The sequence below is a fragment of the Amblyomma maculatum genome, unplaced genomic scaffold, assembly GCF_055883805.1.
Source record: "Amblyomma maculatum isolate TAMU_Amacu unplaced genomic scaffold, ASM5588380v1 scaffold_13, whole genome shotgun sequence".
In the NCBI taxonomy this organism is placed as follows: Eukaryota; Metazoa; Arthropoda; class Arachnida; order Ixodida; family Ixodidae; genus Amblyomma; species Amblyomma maculatum.
This window is the reverse complement of record NW_028146738.1, coordinates 2219488-2241735: the sequence shown is the minus strand read 5'-3', so window position 1 is coordinate 2241735 and position 22248 is coordinate 2219488. Positions and strand designations below refer to the sequence as shown.

Genomic DNA, 22248 nt, shown 5'->3' with positions numbered 1-22248 from the left:
GTTAGGCGTTGCGCAACTTCCACGTGTTCTCAACGATAAGCAGCCAACGCCGAGGATAAGCTTTGGCTTGGCGAGTTCTCTGGCTTGTGTGGTTCCAGCACTCCATTTTCTCTCCCTTTCTGTGAGTCGGTCTCCCCTCTCTCACCGTCCGGGCTTCATCTGAGTTCGGTGTTTAAATAGGCCGGTCACCTGTGTCGTCCTGGTTGCGACTATGCTTACGTACAAGCCTAATATACTACTGTTTAAATTTTTATATTTTTTATCATCATTCTGGTTCTGTAAACGCTCTGTGCAAAACTATATACCGGCTGTATTTTTGTTTTAACGGACCGACAACTTTATGAAAAGGAGTCCGGCTCCAGATTTATTTTAGCTGTGGAGCTGTATTAGGGGCTAAGTCAGGTGGTATGAAAAGGGTATAACGCCTAAGATCACTAATTAAAATGTGTGGTTATCTTTCTAATTTTTGTTCTTATTGGACATGTGGTGTTTGCGAAATTGGAGCTTGTCTTCTAATAATGCATCTAAGGAGAGAGGTCGCGTAAAGAACTTATAGCGCGCATTACGGAGCGCTGAAATGTAAGCCTCAGAGGCGGCATGACAATTAGAGCTGCTGCGTACGCATCTGACGTAGATGGCTCCACGCTCCGCCCAGTGATTTCGCAACAGCGTTGGCGTCACTGTAGTCCCAGATGGCAGTTCGTTGTCAGATTGCCATCGCATCGGTGCCCAATGCGCAAAGCCACTGCGCTTCCGGTCTGGTCTCAAAGAGACCCTTTGCTAAGATGTGAAGCCACCTATTAGACCGACATTTCTGCGCCTTGTAACCAGCAATACAATTTTTCGTGGAACTTTTTTCTTCCCGGACGCGCTATTTAGAGGACGAGATCCAATTCTACAGATGCAACATGCCCATGGAACAAATTAGAAATAATGATCGCCGTATTTGCTAATTAGCTTGGTGCCTGATTTAGCCGGCAATGCAGACCCCAGTGTAAAAATAAATGTGAAGCAAGCTTCCTTTTTATAGCCATTTTGTGCCCTACAAAAAAACACCCGGTATATAATACACCTGGATATTTAATAGCGAAACGTCGCCATACGGGCTGGCACCGTCAACTCGAAGCGAGTATTTTTGCAGGCGCTCTATGGCTTTGTGAAGATGAGCAGCGGCTCATCGTTTTGCACGCATGTCTGCGCAAGCAACATGTCTTCAGGGCCGTCATTCTGTTGATACTAACTTTTGTTCGGTTCCCTCTATAAAATTGATCTTGGAAATACTGAGCAAACGCTTCACGAATATTGCGACTTGTGTGTTTTAGCCTTGAAGTTCCTCTGCTTAGCAAGTATGTATAGGATTAGTCAGTTATATAGAGCACCCTTTCCTGCCGCGCCCTTTTGTGCGCGGATATTAGCGTAAGAACTTTTCATGTGGTGCTTACATAAGCTTCTTCCTAGTTTCTTTTCCCTTCTTTAACAACAAGGAGTCTTCTTAGTAGAGCTCTAGTCTCCTGCTGTTCGTCTAAGAGTAACGAGTGTCTGTGTCGGTAAGCGTGGAAACCATCTTGTGCCGTTCCACAACATAAACTGCAGCGCAATGCGTGCGACTCTCTATACCTGAAGCCGCTGCGCTGTTGGTGCAGGCTTGACTCTGTAGTTTCTAATGGCGTCTCAGTCCTCATTCAAAAGCGTCTTCGGCTTCCCTGGCATTGCTCTTGCATTCCTTTGTGCCGTCTTCCGTCGAAAGCGGCCCCGGTAGTGCTCTTTCGTGTACTAGCAGACTGCGCCTGTGGCAGCAGTCGCTCGTAAAAGGAAACCCTGTGAGCTCGTACCCGCTTTCGCTTTCAGGCGCTACCGCGGCAGTATAAGCGAATTTTCGTTTGGCGTCTACAGCTGGAGTCGTTGTAAACTCGTATCCTTGGTGTATTCCTTGAACTGAAGCTTGATATTGTTTGCCTTGTATGTGTGTTTTCTTTTTTATGCTTTTTATGCGTTTTTATGCTTGTGGTTTACACAGTTGTTGGACTTCCAGTTTACGACGTAACCGGGCGACTGCGAGCTCGAACGGACGGAAAGAAGTAGGCTGATGTTTCGAAATACAGCCAAAGTTGACAACATGGAACGCGGTGTAAAACTTGGATATTTAGATTGTCCGCGACTGCACTTCCGTTCCATTTCTTTTTATAGTCGGCGTGGTATCGCTCACTGATATGTTGTACAGGTGATGGGTAAACTTGGAAAGAGTGTAAGTTTTCCAACTTGTGAAATATACTTGGAGTGCTTGAAGTCGCTTGGATGTGCATGACTTGGAGCTTGGAAATTTCGTGTTTATCTGAGTTCAGGCTGCTTTTTATTGAAAAACTCCTGCGCCTGTGCGACACCTCAATGCAACTTTCTCTGACTACAGTCTACAATGTACCAGTAAACATCATGCGGGCAGTATACCTGATCATGGTATAATCGCACGCGCGGGAAGAGCTCGATGTTACGAGTCGTACAACGTGGCTTTGTTGCGATTGTCAGCGTAAGAAGCTGCATTTACATATGAATCGAATGTCTGGTTTGCTTTTGTGTATAGAGTTTAATGTCCCGAAGCGGCTCATGCTGTGAGGGCCACCGTAGTGGAGGGCCTCAGATGATTCCCGCCTCCTTGCGTCCTTTAGCAAGTTGACGTCGCACAGCACACGGGCGCCTTACTTTTCACCTCCATCGAAGTGGATGCTGCAGCGTGGCGCTTATCTCGCCGCCCGCTTCCTTTGGCCAGGAGTTGAGCGCCCTAACCACTAGCCACTGCGGCCGAGTTAAGGCACACCTATAATTAATTCCCTTTCTTTTTATAGCGCGTAACTGATCTGCAGCACATACGTACGAACAAGATGCGCTACTGGTCTTGTAACTTGTAGGCTTACTCAATTGGTAAGACATTCAAGATTATCTGCATTGCCTTGCTTCTGAGGAATTAGTGAAGAAATCACGTCTACGCACCGTCGCACATTGTCAAAATTTATTGCTGTACAAGTTCTGTTTTATTTTTATTTTTTTTTTAAACGCGCTGCAAACATAGATGCTATTAAAAGGACCTGCTGTTGAGCAAACTACGTGTGTTTACCGAATGTTTTCAAAGTGCATCGTTTCAACATTTTGCTGTTCTTGCTTTCTAAATGTTGCAATCCACTCAGTGCAATCTATCTCTTTCTCTTTACAGTTTCCGAAAAAGAAGTCAAACAGTGGTGAGTACTGCGTATTTGCCTATTTCATGATTCTTAAATAGTATCTACAGGTAAAACAAATAAAACAAGAAGAAGCCTGTCTGTAAGAAGCTTGTGACAGAGAGAACCTGAACAATACGCGCATAGGCGTGCGCAGGGTTCTGCATTAGGGGAGCGACGTTTTGCCGCAACGCCCTCCCCCCCCTCATCTCCTGTGCGCACGCCTATGAGTACGCGTGTGTCTCTTTTACAAGAAGCTCCGAATCAGCCTTTGCTGGTGCATGGGTTCAGTCTCCGAAGGACTCTCTTTCCTGTCTTCTGGCGCTGCATCAACACGCGCTATCGTATATGCCACTGTTGCGTCCAGATACAGTTTCCTTTTCATGAGCTGTCCTTGCAGACGCACTCACGAAAGGTGTTCACTAAGCGACGGCATTTCATTGGGCAAGTCGCGCATTACTGACAACGTAGTGCAGTACAGGCTGAATAGGAATTGTTGCGAGAAGTCGCAATAGTTACAAAAACCGACAAAAAAAAAAAGGCCCAGGTCACTGTAACATTAGGGCACGTCTTTCAGCGGGAGTGGGCAGTTAGTGCAGTAACTGAGAGTTACCTATCACGTTAATTCACGTAGCTGCGTCCCCTTTAGCGACGCAGTCATTGCGGGTGAAACCTACAGAAATGAAATCAGCATGCAGTATTCGTTGTGGCGAGGCGGCGTTCCGGGTGCGCATGTGCAACCCGGTGCAAAACCTGCGTTCTCATTTTAAAAGGATAAATAATGACTTTCGATGACTTTGGCATCGGAAGGAAAAGGTTGCGAAGCCGAAGAGTGCTCGACATACGCCACGACGCTTAAAGCTGGCGCTCGACTTGTGTCCGTACTCTGTATCGCTCATCTGTCCAAATTAGGGTGCGATCATTCAAATGCACACCACGACTATTTGAAATAATTGAAGCGCCGCAAACCAGCTGCAATGACTTTCCTCCTTCAAAAGTGATGCAAACTCCTGGTTTCTGCATTTCCTTATACATCAGTGCTATAATATTGCGTGCCTGCGGCGCCCACGGTGACAACTGCAACCGCAGTATGCGAGCTGCTTCTCGCTGGCGGGTGACGCATGTTCCTTGCATTTTAAATGTCTCCTTCGAAGATTTTTGGAAATCCTCGTGGTTGCCTCTTAACCGCGTCCGCTCAACGTTTCCTCGAAACAGGACGTAGAAGGGACGTAGCGAATATCCAGAGCCATTCGGTACACTTCAAAAACTGCATCATACTGTTTACGTTAGTACTGGCTGGGGAAAGTTTACGCATTTTTGGTACTCTTTTCTTGCCCTTGCATATTCTGCTCATGCAGACTTTCGGAAGGCCCAAGAAACGCGGCACTGTCGCTTAAAAGTTCTGTGTGCTCGAGCTTCGCCAGCCCCTTAGTAAACAGGATGCGGACGCTTTTCCCAGACCAAGCTTTTCTTTGCAACAACTAGACTCCCCCTTCACAGGAACCTACCGCCTCCCCGTAAATAAAGCGGCAACTAGCTGCTTACCGTTTAACTTCCTGCGCCCCCCCCCCCCCTCCCCGAAACTTTCTTTCTCTTTTTATCACCCAGCTGTCGCAAAGGCTTCTCGTGATTTAAAGCGTTTGCTCAGATGGAGTCAATAAAGGAAAAATTCTGACACTAGCGGAGTCAGGTGACAAACTGCGCATCCAGAGTCGGCGAAAAATCACCTGAAAGAGAAGTTTAATTGCTAGCTGCAGACGTTAGCGTAAGGTGCAACTTGGTTTTCGCAAAACATTATTTCTTGTAGTCTTGTTATAAAGCATTTCTTCGGCTTTTTGAAAATCTATAACGCTGTTTTGATCGTTTTGTGCAGGAGTGAAGCGGAATTGTGCGAACGGAAAGGCTTTATTTGCATTTTTGTTAAGAAAAAAACTCATTTTTTAGTATTTGCAAACTTGTGACTGCGCATTTTTTTAGCTTGCAGAAACTGTAACGCACTTTCTTATTCGTATATTCAAAAACGTCTTTTTCATTCATTTCATGATCAATCCCAGATGGAAGGTAACAGTTTTCATATGCTTTATCTGTATCTCTCACAAAGCAGCACCCTTCAACGTTAACGTACTTTTTTCTCAAGAGATATAAAACCGAAGAATGGAAACATTTTCTTCGGGTTTCGATCAAAGGATTTTTTTACTCGCAGTGAAATTCATAGCCCAGTTCCGTTGGCATATTATTCATGACTAAAAAAAATTGCCATGGGTCGCAATTTTATAGCAGCCGGAAGGAAGAAACGGAATAAATCTATTTGTTCCTGACATTGCATACTTCCAATCCTGGTAATAGAACAAAACTGTTCCTACTTCATACGAAATTTCGGGACGGTGTGTCCGGTTGATTTAAAAACAAAAGTGCTTAAGTCGAAAAGATAACTGTGCCAGATAAAAAAAGAAATACTATGCAAACTATTGATATGTAGTTTCCACCTCTAGTGCTGGATCAATCTATTCTGAGCATTGTTAGAAAAGTTCATAGCCAAAGCTCATATCACACTTACTCTACCACCAATATTTGAGAACGACTTAAAAAATCTCACTCCACTTCAACTGAGTCAGCCGTCGGCTCGGCACGCCTCATCTGTTGAGGACGAGAAACATCGCGTATTCTCTTACGTGCAGATACATTTTCATTCCACTTCTGCTGGGCTTCAGTAGCGGGACAGTTCGCTCAGCTGTACGCAAATTTGTAAACGCCTTGGGTCGGATTCCCTCTGTTTCTCCTCTTCAGGTTCTTATCGAGTTGAAATTGTTTTCTGATCAGTAGGGCCTTTTTCTATTTTTCTTTTTCTATTCTGTCGTATTGCATATTTATATGTATTAGTTGTTTTTTTTTTTTAAATCTCATATCTAACAACATAACTCCGTTTCTACTAGATTGAAGTATGGCCGATCCCCCTCGGGGGCATGTGCCATTATCTGAGGACAGAACAACATCTTCATTTGTGTCGGGTGTAAGGCGAGAATATGCATCAACAGTTTCGAACCAGAAATGGTTACCAGCGTCAGATATTATTGTTATCATTTTCCTTCTAGCGCACTTAAACTATCACTATATAGAAAATGCCTGGCACGCACTGCCCTCTTTTGCATGAATATTTAAGTGGCATACAAGCAAAATGCCTATCCCGGCTATATATTCAAATGCGAAAATTGGGAATGGCTCTGCACGAGTAAAAAGGAAAAAAAGAAAGCAACCTTCTCATTTCAGCAGCCGTGTCCTATCGCAAGTTAAATCTTAGGTTTTTTGTTCAGTTAGTATATTTGACTCTCCACACTGAACCCTGGCCAATCCCGATTCGTGGATATGTGCCATTTACCAAGGAAGAAGAAGTAGTCGAGAAAAGCATGATCTTGCTTTCGGGGTGGCTAGTCTGTTATGAACAAGGTGTTGAGCTTATGTTGCTAACTTGGAGGGCCAATAAGCTTTCGCTGATTAATGCGCCATCTTCCACCGTCGCCACCCACCGGACTGTTCTTGCAGCAGCCGCCTTCGTCTCGCCCTTCTCTCTTATGATTGGAGAGAGAGTTGTGCAGTTGGGAAGGAGGAGTTTTCTCTCTCTGCTCCTTGCCAAATGCTCACCATGGCAGGTTGCTTACTTTAGTTCGCAGCTGTAATTTCGATTGGTCAAATCAAATGATTACACTTATTGAAATTATCCAATTAATATGGTTGCTATAAGTGTGATATGATATGAGTGACATTGCTCATTCCAGCGTGCAGTGCAGGGGTATATAGCTACACCAATCCTTTGCCAGTTTTCGTTCAAAAACAATTAGCCAATGCTTATGAATCATTTGACGGCCGAAATTTCAATCGGGAAGCCTTGTGTAAAGCGGAAAACATTTAATCGGGACAGCCTGCCTTCCAAGACTGCCATTCGTAAGCACTTTGCAGTGAAAAAAAAAAGCACGGGTAAAAAACACATTCGCGTTCTAAATTTTCCTGAAGTAATTCAATCAGGGACCATTAATGTGAGCCGAGATTTTATACTCTGTCATTGTTCGCGACAGCGAGGTCAGTATGGAGGAGGAGGAAACGTGTCCAGGAACGACAACTAAAATCTTTGGAAGCTACGCTTCACACTCAGGGAGAACCTACTCAGATGTTCAGTCGTTGCGACCGCAGAATTTCAGATTTCTGTACAACTCACGGCAGTGACTAAAACACCTTGAGCGGGGGCCGTTGCAACTAAACTAGGACCTCGGCGAATTTTAAAAGGCACCGTGAGGGTGCAGGCCGTGCCCGACAGAATACCTAGCGTCGAGAGATGGGAGATGCGATGTCACGCGCGTGTCACTCCTCGACGCTAGCACCGTACCCTAACCTCAGCAGACCGTAATTCCCATTACGCTGACGTTCATGTCGCATTCGCGCTGGCTTTTCGCTCTGTACGGTCCCTACATCCCTCCGCGACCGCTGCCGCAATCTCGCCAGCGTGCGTTGTTGCAGCACGAAGGGCGTGCGTGTCGGCACAGCGGCTGGCACGATAAAAAGGCTCGAAATGAGCTGTTTGCTCGGCAGCGAATGTGAATCAAAACGGGAGAAACAAAACTTCCCTGCGTGGGTCCCAAGCGCGCTTGGCGGCATTTTCTGAAGGAATCTACCTCTGTACGCGGAAGAGGCTGGAAAAAAAAAAAAAAAGAACGACGATGTGAGCTGGTAAGGCGGCAGATTTCTTTCCGCGCTTGCGTTCGCGCATCCTCGCTCCTCTACCCTTATTACTGGACCTTTTTCGTCCGCTGTTACGAGAGACAAAAACACAACCCTCCTCCCACCCCTCTTTCTACTTTCCGCCCTCTATTTCTCGTCTTCTTCACACACCGCACGAGAGGCTGAAAACTTGGCAGCAGCAGCCGATATATGTCGACAGGGTAAGCCCGCTATGCCCTCCCCTCTATGTACATCCTGCGCCGCCTTATTTCGTCCAGAGCCGTTAGTTAAGCTCGCTGCAAATAGGCCGGTGCAAGTAAGGTTTACTGCTTACCCCTTGCAGGCGCCGGGCATTTACTTTACGGCACTGTTTCAGCTGGCGCCGATGGTAAGTGCGGTGCGTTATCCTGTTTATGCAGTCAGGTGGTTTATGCAGGCGGCCGACGGCGTGCTGAGAAGAAACCGTTGCTTGTTGTGCGAGATGAGGTTGCCTGGTTGTCTCTTCGTTTTCTTTAATTCAAGCGCTGAGACAATATTGCCGGGCTCGAGGGATTTGTAGCCTTTCCGGAGAAGGCCTTGAATAACTACTTGGTAAACAGAAAAATATTCGCTTGTGTAAACCCGTGTATTACCGCAGTTTATTGGAGGAAACGCGTCAAGCTCATCGAAATTTGAATGGTATTGTCCTATGTCAGTTTACTAAGCCATTAATTATCCAGGAATGGAAAGTAGTGCCAAACCGCAACAGACAGACAACGGGAACATTGGGTGCTCGGCCATGCATCTGTACTCCCCGTGGGTTTCTGAATTTAATTCGTTACCTGACACTTCGTGCACTATATTATGCCTTAACTTATGCATTCGATAGAGACAAAATATTTTGGAAGTTTTTTAATACCTTTTAAACGGAGTCCGTATATAAACCATGATAGCTTGACGATCGATCCTCTAGATGTCATCTCTGGAATGTTGAAATCATCTGCTCGGCCATTGTGACGCAACTTTTTTCGCTTACAGTCTGTTCCGTCCTTTTCGCCTGCCCATCGCCAAATGAGCGATCCAATTACAGTCCAGGCTTTGCATATCTGGGGTGAATGACTGAGAGCGAAGGTGGTGCACACCGAATAGTGAGTGTGCATTGCTTCGGCGCCTATGAGCAAGCTCTGGCATACGTTGACTCAAGTCGAACGGAAAAACCAGCGCGTTCACATTGTGGCTGGCTTCCCATTCCCTGGGTTCATTTTGGGAGAGCGGGTCAACAATTGTTTGCAAAGCATCGCCTTATTTTTATCTTTTACTACTGTTAAGAATCAAGTTTTACCAGGGTGGTTAGTATCCTCACGGTACCACATTAAGTTGTTGTGAAGAGTGAATCTGATCATCATCATCATCATCATCAGCCTGACTATGCCCACTGCAGGGCGAAGACTTCTCCCATATTTCTCCAATTAACCCGGTCATAGAGCTCATGCGTAACTTCAAATTTCAAGGCGTCGCATTCGGCTCCCGCACGATGGGCAAAATGCGACAGTGCATGAGGAAAAATGAGACTGCGCTCCAAAATACTTGATAATCGTCCTTCAGCGAATGCACACGAAAATGAATCCGTGAGGACCAGCAAGATATTTGCCAGCTTATTCACATGTCAAATACTGTAAACAGACGTAAAGTGGAGTTTTTTTTTTTTGTTTGTTTGTTTTCGTGGCTGGTTCTGATTTTAGAATTACAAAACCAAGCTTTGCGGGGCGCCTGTCTTCACATTGTACTGGAATTTGCTGCCGTATTCACACCTAATTTGTTTCAGTGTGACGACTGTTGCTCATGGGTTTTGCTCCTATCAATTGGAGACTCGATAGTGTTCGATTCGCAGTACATGATTGCGAATTTGGAAGTAATTGTAGGTTCGACAAAACAGAGCTTCTTCCATGGCCACAACTGTTGCACTTGCTGAAAGCCGCTCTTGCTGGTTGAAAAACAGTGCCTCGCTTAGACTGGAAAAAAAAAAAAAAAGAAACTGTGAACACCTTCTCGTTCCTTGCGTTCATTCTTCCATAAAGGACGTCTTTAGAGACCCGAATATACGCTGCGGCACTGGTGCTGCTTAATATTCTGATTATGTAGCTTCACCATATACTTTTTATGCACCGCCCTAGTGGCTCTGTGGTTTGGGCGCTCGACTGCTGAACGTTATTGGGCGCTGATTCAATCACGACTGGGAAGGCCACTTTCGTATGGAGGCAAAACGTTTGAGACCCATGTACTGTGGATTGTGAGTGCGTGTTAACGGAGGTGGTCGAAATTTCCGGAGCCTTCCACTACGGCGTCCTTAACAGCCGAGTCGATATACAATGTTAAACCGTAAAAAAAAAAAAAAAAGCACTTTTTTTTTATTCCTGTTAGCGAACAGCCTTTTCTGTTGTACCTTTCTACCATATGCGCCGTATAGATTGAGAAAACTAATTCAAAGCTTAGGAGGAAGTATTCAAGTATTTTATTTAGACCTTGCATATTGTCGCATTTTCTTGTCGGCAGCCTACTGCTAAAACAAATTTTCCGTAAAAACGCGAAGACAAAGCCTTTCAAACATTGCCATCACTGAGATGAAATAAATATAACAAATAATTTTGAATTTATCCATGAGGCTTCTTCTGTTGTATTGCGAAGTAACCAAAAAGGGCGGTCAAGAAATTTTTATTATTAATAATGTTAATATGCCCCAAGGTTCGCTTAGGGATTCGTTTTCCTGCTTTTAAGAGGCTGATTTTGTTAGTCTTAATCCCAATTGATGTGCATACGAGACTCATCAATTCAGGTAAATATCCACTCATTTTGATTGCATGCCTAAAAGTTTAGAGACGCTAAGTACTAAAATGTTTCTTTTTGTCCCATGCCACGTTTTGCCCTATTCGCAGAGAGAATGAGCTTAATCACTAAATTAGCGCATTTATTTCGCGTCTTTTTAGAGTGCCGTTCATAGCTTGAGTGTTTCGGTGCTGGAGAGCTCTGCGCAGCACGAGATGAACGGCGAGAAGTGAGCAGCTTCGATCCAACCGGCCTAACACGCGCCTCTTTTGAGATCGACCGATTCGTCTACGGCGTCTACAGTCTGAAGATAAAAACGTTTCGTGCGATGGCCTTTAATAGTAAAGAAGCGTCGACAAGTCTATGAAACTCCAACAGAAGCAATAGTAGCGGCAGAATCACTGAGTCAATTCCAAAACAAAACTCTTCGCTCATTGTTCTTGACATAATTTTTTTTTTCTGGCAGTAAGACCTGGAGTGGTGGCTATGTTAGTTAAAATTAAAAATATATGTATTTTTTTCCATCTAATTCTTTCCCTTCGGATCTTCTTTTTAGCAGGCCGCGATCAACTTTCCAGCTTTGCTATTGCAGTGCGGAAGCGCCTTTATGCTGTGCGTATAAGGGATGCTTAGGAACACACCTTATCTCTCTGTTTGCGCTCTTAATACAGTTATAGAATATTCCATTTTCCTCGGTGAAGATGCCTTAACCTGTTTTAAATGCGCATCAAGAAGTTGGCGATGGTAAAATAGTTCCGGGCGTGAAGCTGAAAACATTCTGATCACGCAGTGCGTAATAAGCTGCTGGGACTTCCGCCAAAAAAAATGCAGGCGGCTGCTGCTGCGGTGGCGCCGCCAGTCGGGAGTGGAACAGTGCGATAAGCGCTCTACGCCGCCGGGGTTGCAGAATCGATTTCTGTTCGCCAAGACACAATAGAGCGACGGCCGTGTAGCGAGATTTTGGCGCACTTTAAAAGAGGCGACGGTCTAAATGTATCCCCGCTGGCTGTGCGATGTGGGTGCACTGCCTCCAACATCATACCCTGTGCGACTTGCTTTGGAGCGGAGAACCTGCGGCTTTGTTGCCGTTATTACCTCGCCGCACGAACTGGTACTCAACTGGCCGCCGGGCTGACCACATTGTATCTGTTACAACGATATGGTCGGCCAGTGCGTCCTTGCTAGACAAAAATAAGAGGACAGAAAGAAGCCTGGAAAGCTTCCTGCGTTGTACCGTGTACGATGGCATTCTTTTAAACAAAGAAAGCTCAAAACGCACAACACTCCGTCCAGACCACATACGAGGTGATTACAGTTCCCGCGGTGCGCTTCGCAAGAATGCAATATTGCATAAAACTACAGCACAACCAGCTTCTTGATAACTTTAGGGGAAAATGTGGTCGGGGCAAAGAATAGAGCAGCATGTTGTTGTCTCGTCTTCTAAACTGAACGCCGGCAGGCAGCATAAACGAAAGAGTAGCGCGCCACGCACCAAGCCTGCATGCAGTTTTTCTCGAGCTATTCTGTTTGATGACGGGGGGGGGGGGGGGGGGGGGGGGGCTGGGGCTTTCAACGTCAGATCTCTTTCTGCTGTCCGCACTAGTCGGGGAAAATGGAGCCCTGCACACGGTTCCGTTTACTCAATGCAGCTAGGATGAAAGTGCGGAGAAAGAATAGCGTCATGGTGCTGAGGCATCTGGGAACATGTCTGCCAGCAGCGTTGCTCATGCCAAGAAGAGCGATAAACCCGAGCTCGTGCCAGAAGGCGGGTGGCATTTATATAGGAAATAATCAAAGCGCCCTTTAAACCGAGGACGGCATGATTGAACGTTGTCATTCTGAATGTGATGCTTACTGGAAAATGGTTTTGTTAGACGAAAGACAACTTTGAAGGAGTATACAAGAAAAAACAACCATACACCGCCGATAGGATGCGGAACGATAACCTCAGCATGTGATTTAGCTGTTCGACCAACCGAACTACTGTGGCGGCTGTCTCGACCCAGCACTTTAAAAAGCATTGAAAGCATGAAAGGATTCTTCGTTTACATTTCCTAAAAATTGAAGCCAACATATGGCCCGTATTTTATGTAGAATGTCGGAGAACCTGACGGCGAACCTGACGGCGAACCTGACGGCGAACCTGACGGCGAACATGAAGACGAACTTGAAGGCGAACTTGAAGGCGAACTTGAAGGCGAACTTGAAGGCGAACTTGAAGGCGAACTTGAAGGCGAACTTGAAGACGAACTTGCAGACGAACTTGCAGACGAACTTGCAGACGAACTTGAAGACGAACTTGAAGACGAACTTGAAGACGAACTTGAAGACGAACTTGAAGACGAACTTGACCAAAATTTTCATAAACCTCGTTGCGGTGGCTCAGTAGTGAGGAAGCTCGACTGCTCAACCCAAGCACGCGGGTTCAGTCCCGCCCGTGGCAGCCGCGTTTCGTTGGAGGCGAGAAGCAAGGCTCTCGTGCACTGAGCGATGTTAGTGCACGTTAAGAACCACACAGTCGAAATTTGCTGATCCCTTCACTACGCCGAACTTCATAGCCTGATTCGCCGTACGACTTTGAAGCCCTTAAACTGTAATCCTATTCTGGAGACGGTCGTTTGAAGTGTATTCAGCACAAAATCATCAGCCAGAGTTGAAAATGGAGCTGCAGCGAAGCACAGACGCCTGCTCTGTTTCCCAATGGCTTAGAGCGCCCGGCCAACACCGCAGCCTGTAATGCTGTGGTGTTGGCCGTGATAGCCTTTCGAACTGTCTTTTGCATATCGTCGCCTTCGTCTTGCGTCTTTCATTCTCTCATTCTGCTCTGCGCTGCGAATCTTTGCGAAGGCCGATAGAAATTTGAGGGCCTTCTTAAGCACTTCCTTAAAGAAGTAGTACGATATCTTGTAGGTATGCGCGAGCCGCCTCTTTCTAGAATGTTCTAGGACCTTGCTTCGTTTGCATCATTGCTTTGCTTCGTTGCTTCGTTTGCACTAGCCGTATATCCCGTTCCCGAGATCGGCACCGAAGCTTTTTGCGGCGAACGCTGGCCTACACTCCAGCATCTCGGCTCTGGAGAGCGTGCGATGCTTTTTGAGGCTGTGGCGGTTGACAAGCAGGATATCGAGAATGCACCAGCGCCGGCAAGATAGGTGTCAGCAGCAAACGTAGATACGTGTGCGGCTAGTAACATCGCAAAACCATTGTTACGACTGTCTTGTCAAGATTGTTACGTACGGACATTTTTAAATAGTGGCAAGGAATGAATCATGCATTCTTGCAGTAAAAAAAAAACATGGCCTGTTCTGAGCAATTTATCCCATTTTATTCGCTGTTGTATTACTTAACATCAACAGAAATGCCTTACATTCGACACTTCCTTACGTTCACCGGCTTACTGGAAAAGTGTGAGCGTCGCTCCTAATTATTTAACTTATTCTATAATTAAGGGTGGTTGCTCAAATGTAGTGTTAATTTTTCGATGTGAGGCCGTCGCATGTGGCCTTAAGCTCGCTCTGAAATCACATTCTTCATTGGTGCAATTTGTTTCTGTTCGCGCGCTCGGCTTATCGGCCAAAACGAAAGCAGTTCGATTCCAGAATCTACCAGCATTTCCTTTTCAGAGAAACTACATTTCTTCTCAGGCACTACGTAATGACGGTGGAATGGTGCGACGACCCTGTAAGCCATTAAGGAATTACGCAGTGACGTCATCACTGTTTTACTATCCGATTGTCGTGGAGTGTGAATTACCTCTCGAGGTTAGTTAGTTGTGAAGGCATGACACTCCCGACCAGCCAGGGAATTTCGTGACTCTGAACGCGGGATCGAAGACAGCTCGATTGCTATTGCACTAAAAATGTTGCTTTTGAGGAACGTCAAAGTTCAGTAACCGTTACCTATCAGTGTATACCAAAAAGGAATATTGAGGAAAGGTATGAAGAAGTTAGTGAAATTAGAAATATTGGTTTATAAGGCTGAACTTCTAAAAGCGACTCAGGCTGTAGTGGAGGGGTTTTTGCAACCACTTGCGGTTATTAAACCTGCACTTACATCGCGTCGTACATAACCCTTCCTTTTAACCTCTGTGCCCTAGCGGAGTGTTGATGATTAATTTGACCACCTTAGGTTTTTTGCTGAGCACAGATGTAGTACAACAGCCCACTGGTGGATTTGCTTGCATTTTGGCTCCGTCGAACGTGGGCATCGCGGACGAGAATCGATCCCCAGTCTGCGGGCTCAGCCGTTGAGCGCCCTTAGCGGTAATCCACCTCAGTTAAATGCCTTTGAAGCGCAATCGAGTGTTACTGAGCCTCATATATCGGAGGCACCTCGTGAATGCAGCTAGGCAGACTAAAGAGAGCGGTTATAAGAAGAATCTCTTCAGCCTCATGATGTAGCGACGCAGACGTACGCGCTGCCTAGTGCGAAGAAAACCAGGTGAACACAGTAGAATCACACTAGCTAACCGCATGACTAGAGTCGACCATCGCGGCAATGCCAAAGCAAAGCGTGGGATTAAGCCACCACGTATGCCACACAGAATGCTTGGGCATTCACCTATAGGCTGTACGCCGCCATAGCCGCATCTTCAAGCACTGACTGAGTCGACGCATTTCATGCTTATGATTTCCCTCAAGCACGAAATAGTCTGTTAATTTTTCATATTACCGTTGACCTAATCATGAAAGTTGTCTCCAACGCTGCACATAAACCCGCAAATATGTCGCGTGTATCACAGTGAAAGGGTCATCAGCGCGACATTACTCCAGTGTTCATTCTATGGCAACATGGCTGCCAGAGCAGAGACCTTCCGTATGCTAGGATGGAGACGAGGGAGACGGAGAAGATGAGAAACACCACCTCATGTCTTTCCTATTCTGTCTGCTCTCCATGAAATCATCAATGGGAGGCGGTGTTAACTGAAGGCGACTTACAAGACCACTCCGTTTGTGCCATAGTTTCGCGCTTCTATTTCGCTCACTACAGCAACAGTTAGGGGCACTGTATTACTCCCTAGCTGAAATGTTATCATTACGAGGGCTGGTCACAAAGTTTGCATTATTGCAATAAAGGAACGTATGATAAGGGAGATATATTTGGGTGTGAGTTAAATATTTATCTGCATATTCTCCTCCAAAGACTATGAACTCTTTCCACTCCTGGACAGGCTGCCGCAAATGTTCTCCGTAGGCCTCCTAACTAAGTAAGAGCTCGACTTGGGCAATCAGTTCCTTACCATCCCGACATTGCTACCCGTGCAGTATGCTTTTGTGGGAGCGAAGAGTAAGAAATGGCTTAGTGCGAGGACAGCTGAATATGGACAAAGGGAAAATATTTTGTATCCCAAAACGAGCAAGAGTGCGACCTCCACCTCTGCTGGGTGAAGCGGTGCATACATGTGATGATGCACACGAATGTCTTCCGCAAGCCGACAACCTTCGTCATTTACAACCTACTGTGAAGAATGGCGTGCAATAAATCTGTATACACATTAAGCCGTTCCACTATTTATTCGATGGCAACCGCCGGTGAGAGAGCCCTATATACAGCCTCCCCAGTTGCAGCAATTCGTGTCTCGCCATTGATCCACGGTCGGCCACTTCGTTCTTGGTCGTCCAGACTTGTTTGACCGGGTTAAAATTATCTACGCCGTTTGATGATTTCCTAGTAAGCCGGGGAATTGCCGTTGTACATCGCCACTAGGTCATCATGTATCTTCTTTGAAACGGTGCCCTTCAAATGCAGAAAGCGGGTATCGGAAAGTGCTTCCAATTTCCAATGCATGCCGCCATCTTTGGTTTGATGCAATAGCTGTGTTGTGCGGTGCTTTATAGAAAACATTTCCTGCATTCCGCTAAAATCAGAGAGACATATGTTCACTTTGATGCCACTCGTGTATGCCAGGTACAAATCTATGGTGCTTATAACGCTAACATTATGAGCGCCCCTTGTACAGCTGCGAGTGTGGTTAAAACGTGCAAAAATTTCACCTGTCGGTGATTTCTAGCAAAAAGGTCGGCGATGCTAGTTCATTCTCTCGATATGCTGAAGTGCACGTGACTAAGTTCATAAACAGATACGGAAGGTCGCGAGGTACAAATAGGCCAGCCCCATAACCCGTCCAAGCAGCAAGCTCTGCTTTGAACTCCGTAAAACACGTTAGCCGAGCGCGGCAGCCGAAGACCCAGCTTCATTCAGATAGCAAGAGGTGCAAGCAAACGATCACGCAGCGCGTCTTAGGTTGAACTATAGGCGGGGCAATGGGAGCCGCGGGACGGCCCACTTTATTGACACACGCGTGTGGAAATGGTTGTATGACCGTACCAGCCGCGCGGGTAAGGTTTCACGCACTGCGACAATACGAAGTAAATTTGTTGCCCCATAGCGAAGAGCAGAATGGTATTTTCCAAATTCTGAAAGCGAATATGACTACAGTCAGCTATAAATGTCTGATTACGAACAGGTGAATATGGGTAATAGTTGAAAAGATAATTATTAGAATTTACTTAATCACTTTAGCAGTTTACATGATTGACTCTGAACGTAGCTGGCCGAAAATCTTTTCTATGCCATAGAAACCCAATTTTTTAAAAATTGTTTATCAGCTTTCCTGAAACACCAGCAGATGAGCAGATGCTTCTTGTGGCGCTGGTTTACCGTATCTCCCGCAGTTATCTGTGATCCTTTCAGGGATCCTTCCAGAGCTAAATTACTGCATTATCTGCTGTCGAGCAATATGCTAGCTTAATTTTATTACTTATGTGGTGCAAAATCGCGCTGACCAGCTTTTTCTAATTCAGACTTCCCGCCTTCCACTGTCACGCCGGCCTCTGCATGTCGTGCTGAAATTCGACATCGTCAACGAGCACTCAATAGCGTAGCTACTCTGCTGACGTCAGACGATAACGCATTCAAGCTAGATCTTCCCTCAAGAGAACATGGAATCTTTGATAGCTTTGCCGGCGGCAGGAAATTTTTCTTACTCAGGGTAGCTTTTCTCTACATCGGCGTCATGTCTTCCTTCATGCATATTTAGTCGCTGTCTCCTTCGCGCTGTCTCCGGTCGACCAGGCGCGTTGAGTGCGCCCATTCTTTAAGACGGCAAAGAAGCGCCGCTCTTGACGCTCCCGGCATCCGAGAAGAACGTATTCGATTTTCAGGAATTCGCCACGACTCGGCAGCTTCACGAGCTGCGTCACAGAAATATACAAAATATCCACGAGTTTTTCGCGGGCCATTGTAATTAGGCCTAGCAGCGCTTGATCTGTACCGCGATGAGGAGTCTTCTTCCCAAAAGTCGCCTTTTGTGGTTTATGTTTACGACTCCACGTGGTAGAGTGTGATTGCAAAGCTCCCTGGTGGTGTTATCTCTGCGCTGCAGAGCTACCTAGTGCCAGTCTCCTTAAGATAGGCTTTCTTAGCCGCTTTCTTTTCGTACAGGAGAGACAATTTTCGTCACGGCGTTGGTCCTGTTCTGCCACGCGGTTGGGAGAGGGATAACGCGAGGAGAGGCGGCTCCGATTGGAAAGCAGACTGACGCAAACCAGACCCAGCACGTACAATGGCTTACTGCGTTAATGCTTAAACCCTTTCATTTGGACCCCGCCGAGGTGGCGCAGTGGTTACGGCGCTCGCTACTGTTCCCAAGGACGCGGGATCGAATCCCGGCCTTGGCGGCAGCTTTTCGATGGAGGCGAAAAGCAAGGCGTCCGTGTGCTGTACGGTGTCAGTGCACGTTAAAGAACCCCAGGTGGTCGAAATTTCCGGAGTCCTCCACTACGGCGTCTCTCATAGCCTGAGTCGCTTTGGGATGCTAAGCCCCATTAACCAAACCAAACCATTTATCTTCTTTTTAGATGGCCCCAGACAGGAAATAAGGACACTGCTCGCTGTAGTCCTTCCAGGAATGGGATTCCTATCTACATCTGAAATTAACTAGATAACCAACCCGTAAGGCATAATTTCACAATTAAAACGAAGAGAGATCATCACTTTTCCTAAAATCCTAAACCCTAAACCCTTTCATTTCCCTAAACCCTTTCATTTGGTGAATCGAAGGGCTGACCGCGCCGAACGAGGATAGAAAGCACGACATCGAACTTTGACTGGGAACTTTAGACTACGGCAGGTAGTGCTTAATGATGATATACCCGCCGCGTTGGTGTAGTGGTTATGTGGCGCTCGACTACTGTGCCCAAGGATACGGGATCGAATTTCGGCCGCGGCGGCCGTTTTTTGATGGTGGCAAAAAGCTAGGCGCCCGTGTTCTGTGCATTGTCAGGGCACGTTAAAAAATCCCAGGTGGTCGAAATTTCCAGAGCATTCCACATAGCCTGAGTCGCTTTGGGGAGATAAAGCCCACAAGCCAAACTAAACAAAGAAGGGCGAAAAACAAATCCTTTTTTGTCCTGCGTTTTAAAATTTTTTTTTTAACTGTTAGAGTATCCTAGCACGCCGAGAACCAACTTCCAATTACGGTACGGCGACGGTTTTTCGACCGAACGAGCTGTATGCGTTCTCCCATAAAATACACTAGTCCTGGTGGCAAAATCTGACCCGAGGAAATAGCGGACGACGTGCATGCCATTAAACTCACTGTTCCGGAAGATTTTATTTGCTGCGTTTGCTAGTTTCTATAAAAAGCGCTCTATTTGTAATATCAAGGATCCTAATTTGGGAAGAAATTTTAAAATTGGGCAGAGCACTCTATGATAAAAAGCAGGTTCGTAGTGTGCGCAGTTGTATACAATGCACTTTACGGCTTTCAGATGGCTGCGGCTTTATAACGTCAACATTAAAAAAAAACTCATTTAGACGTTTTTTTTTTTTTCACCCACCCACCAACCCACCCACCCAAGGAACAAAACAAAAATTAATTGGATGAGCCTAAAAAAAAAAAAAGACTTTCAAGAAAACAGTATACCTGAAATCTGCTACATAATTACGCTGTATTCGGTGTGTATTTTTTCCTCCGGTATCTACAGCTGCAGCTAACCCGTTTGCACATGGGTAGTCATTTCATGAAAAAATTATGCTTTATTGCATATCACTGCAAAAACCTCTTTGCAGTTTTTATTTGCATGTCCAGAATAGTGAACTCGTTATATACTTTCAAAAACTGATTCAATAAATACCTTTGAGCAGAATCCGAACTGGCCGCCCTTGGAGTAGCTCTTTATCCCATCAGACAGCAATTGCTTCCAAGATATGTATTTTTTGTTTGAAGCCATCGCTGCTGTTTGAAAGTATACTTTATGTGATCGCGATAAAGGGAATGCAGTTTCAGACATGAAATATATAGAATAACATGCACTTTAAAAAAGGCGATGACACTGCTTTTTATAGCGAGTGCCAGAACGCAGTTTACACTATCGACAACGACTCGACCGGCTAAAGAACGCGCGATATGTCCGCAGTCAGCTGAGAAGGGCCAACGTTGCAGGCCTCATATGCTGACTTTCAACGCAGCTATAGCTTCATGGAACATTTCAGGAAACTCGGTTCGGCCATCTTCACAATTCAAGCAATCGTGCGGCCTCACCCCGGAGAGATGCAATGCCGCTGTATCGCGCGTGGTTGGGAGTAGCGTTCACAAGCAATTATTCCCATCTCAGCACGGCCCCGCCGCAATGACGCAGGGGTTAGGGCGGTCGGCTGCTGTGCCCAAGGGCTGCTGCCGCGGCGGTCGCTTTTCGATGAAGGAGAAAAGCAAGGTGCCCGTGTGCTGTGCGAAGTCAGTGCACGTTAAGAAACCCCAGGTAGTCGAGATTTGCGGAGCCCTCCACTACGGCGTCTCTCATAGCCCGAGTCGCTTTGAGACGTTAACCGCCATAAGCCGTAAGTCCCATCTCAGCATGATGGCCGACTCTGCGGCGTGTGAGCACATTGTGGTGCGAATTGGCAGCTGCGCATCTGCTTTATCACTGTTCCTCTTTGGCCTTCAATGAAGGACACATCGTTATGCATTAATACTTTGAGAAACGTGGTTTAATCATTGGAGTAATATATGTAACATTATCAGTGACGAACATTATGAACACTGCCTTTCATCCCCCCTCCCCCCCCCCCCCCCCCCCCCCCCCCACCGACCATTCCAGCATGCTAAACAACACTGGGGAGTGTTCCAGATGGTACTTAGCTCATGCAACCGAACTCTAATATTTGAACAAGCCTGAATTAAATTATGTGAGTTAAAAATAGTTGAATTAAAAATGCACAAATCGCAATTGATCCTGTATACACAATGAATTACTATTTCTTCATTTTTTTAACTCAGCTACTACCGCAAGGCTGTCCTTTTATTTCTTCTAGGTTTCCGTTTATTTTTCTGAGTACAGAAATGCGGAAATCTTCAGAAAAGGGAAAATCGCATATTTACACGCATTTCATTCTGAACCATCAGTTGACTCGGCGAGCTGGGTTTAATAATTCAGTAGCGAGAGGAAAGGAAGGTGTGCATACTTATAACACTCCAAAACCAACTGCTGCACTACCTTATATTTAGCTTAAAGGAGCAAAAGAGAAGTGCGCACAGGATTCTGAATTACGCAATAAAATTTAAAATACAGCTGAATGTTGTGCCAAAAACGGGTGTAGCAAATTTTAATTGTCTTATGATGATTTAATGCAAAGTAGGAATACGTGCGGAACATCATAGAATATCCTCATCCCAGAGATAGTTATTCAGAAGGATAGGGACTTCGCACCGCGTATACGGCCACCCGCAATTATAGTCCTCATCTTGGGTACTTTTTTCTGTTGATTCGAACTCATACCGAAGGTTCGTATAGTGACTGTACGACATCGTGTTAATTTTTGCTGCTGTATAATGGTGGAGCTGTAAATAATAAATCTTTCTTGCTCTTGCGGTTGAATGCATGGAGGAGAAACGTGTCTATGAACATAACTTGGCTGGGATGACAGTTTTTAAATATTCGTAGTACGTTTTTGAGTAATTCAGTTGCTGAGATCTACTTGCTGCTTGAAAATATACCCGAGCCAATGTACAATAGCTTCTCGTGAGCCTAGGTGATGTTATTTGACCAAGTCATTATAAAGGGCTAGGTTGAAAACGGACTAGATTTCAAGAAAAAGACGCAGCAAGGCACTCGCATGAAAATGTTTCGACTGGACTGTTTTCAGCTTTTATATGGTTTGGGTTGGGTTGAATTGGTTGGGTTGGGTTGGTTTGGTTTTGGTTGGTTTTGGTTCGTTTGGGTTGGTTGGATGGTTGGTAACGTCCCAAATCAACTCAGGCTATCAGAGGCGCCGTAGTGGAGGGCTCCGGAAATTTCGACCACCTGGGGTTCTTTAACGTGCACTGACATCGCACAGCACGCGGGCGCCTTGCTTTTCGCCTCCATCCAAAAGTGGTCGCCGAGGCCGGGATTCGATTCCGCGTCCTTGGGCACAGTCGTCGAGCACCTTAACCACTGCGGCACCACGGCGGGGCTCAGCTTTTATATACGCCTTCGAAAACTACAAAAAAAAAAAAATCTGATTCATCAAGCGAGATTACTGGCAA

General features: G+C 45.9%; 1 protein-coding gene across 1 annotated transcript in view; it reads left to right on the top strand.

The window, feature by feature from the left end:
• The window catches only part of LOC146172101 (frequenin-1-like), a 254253-nt gene that overhangs the window by 154268 nt on the left and 77737 nt on the right, over positions 1-22248 (top strand). Inside the window, exon 2 of the mRNA XM_084585869.1 lies at positions 3206-3230. Coding sequence (XP_084441995.1) covers positions 3206-3230 — 25 coding nt within the window. The remainder of the gene's footprint in view (positions 1-3205; positions 3231-22248) is intronic.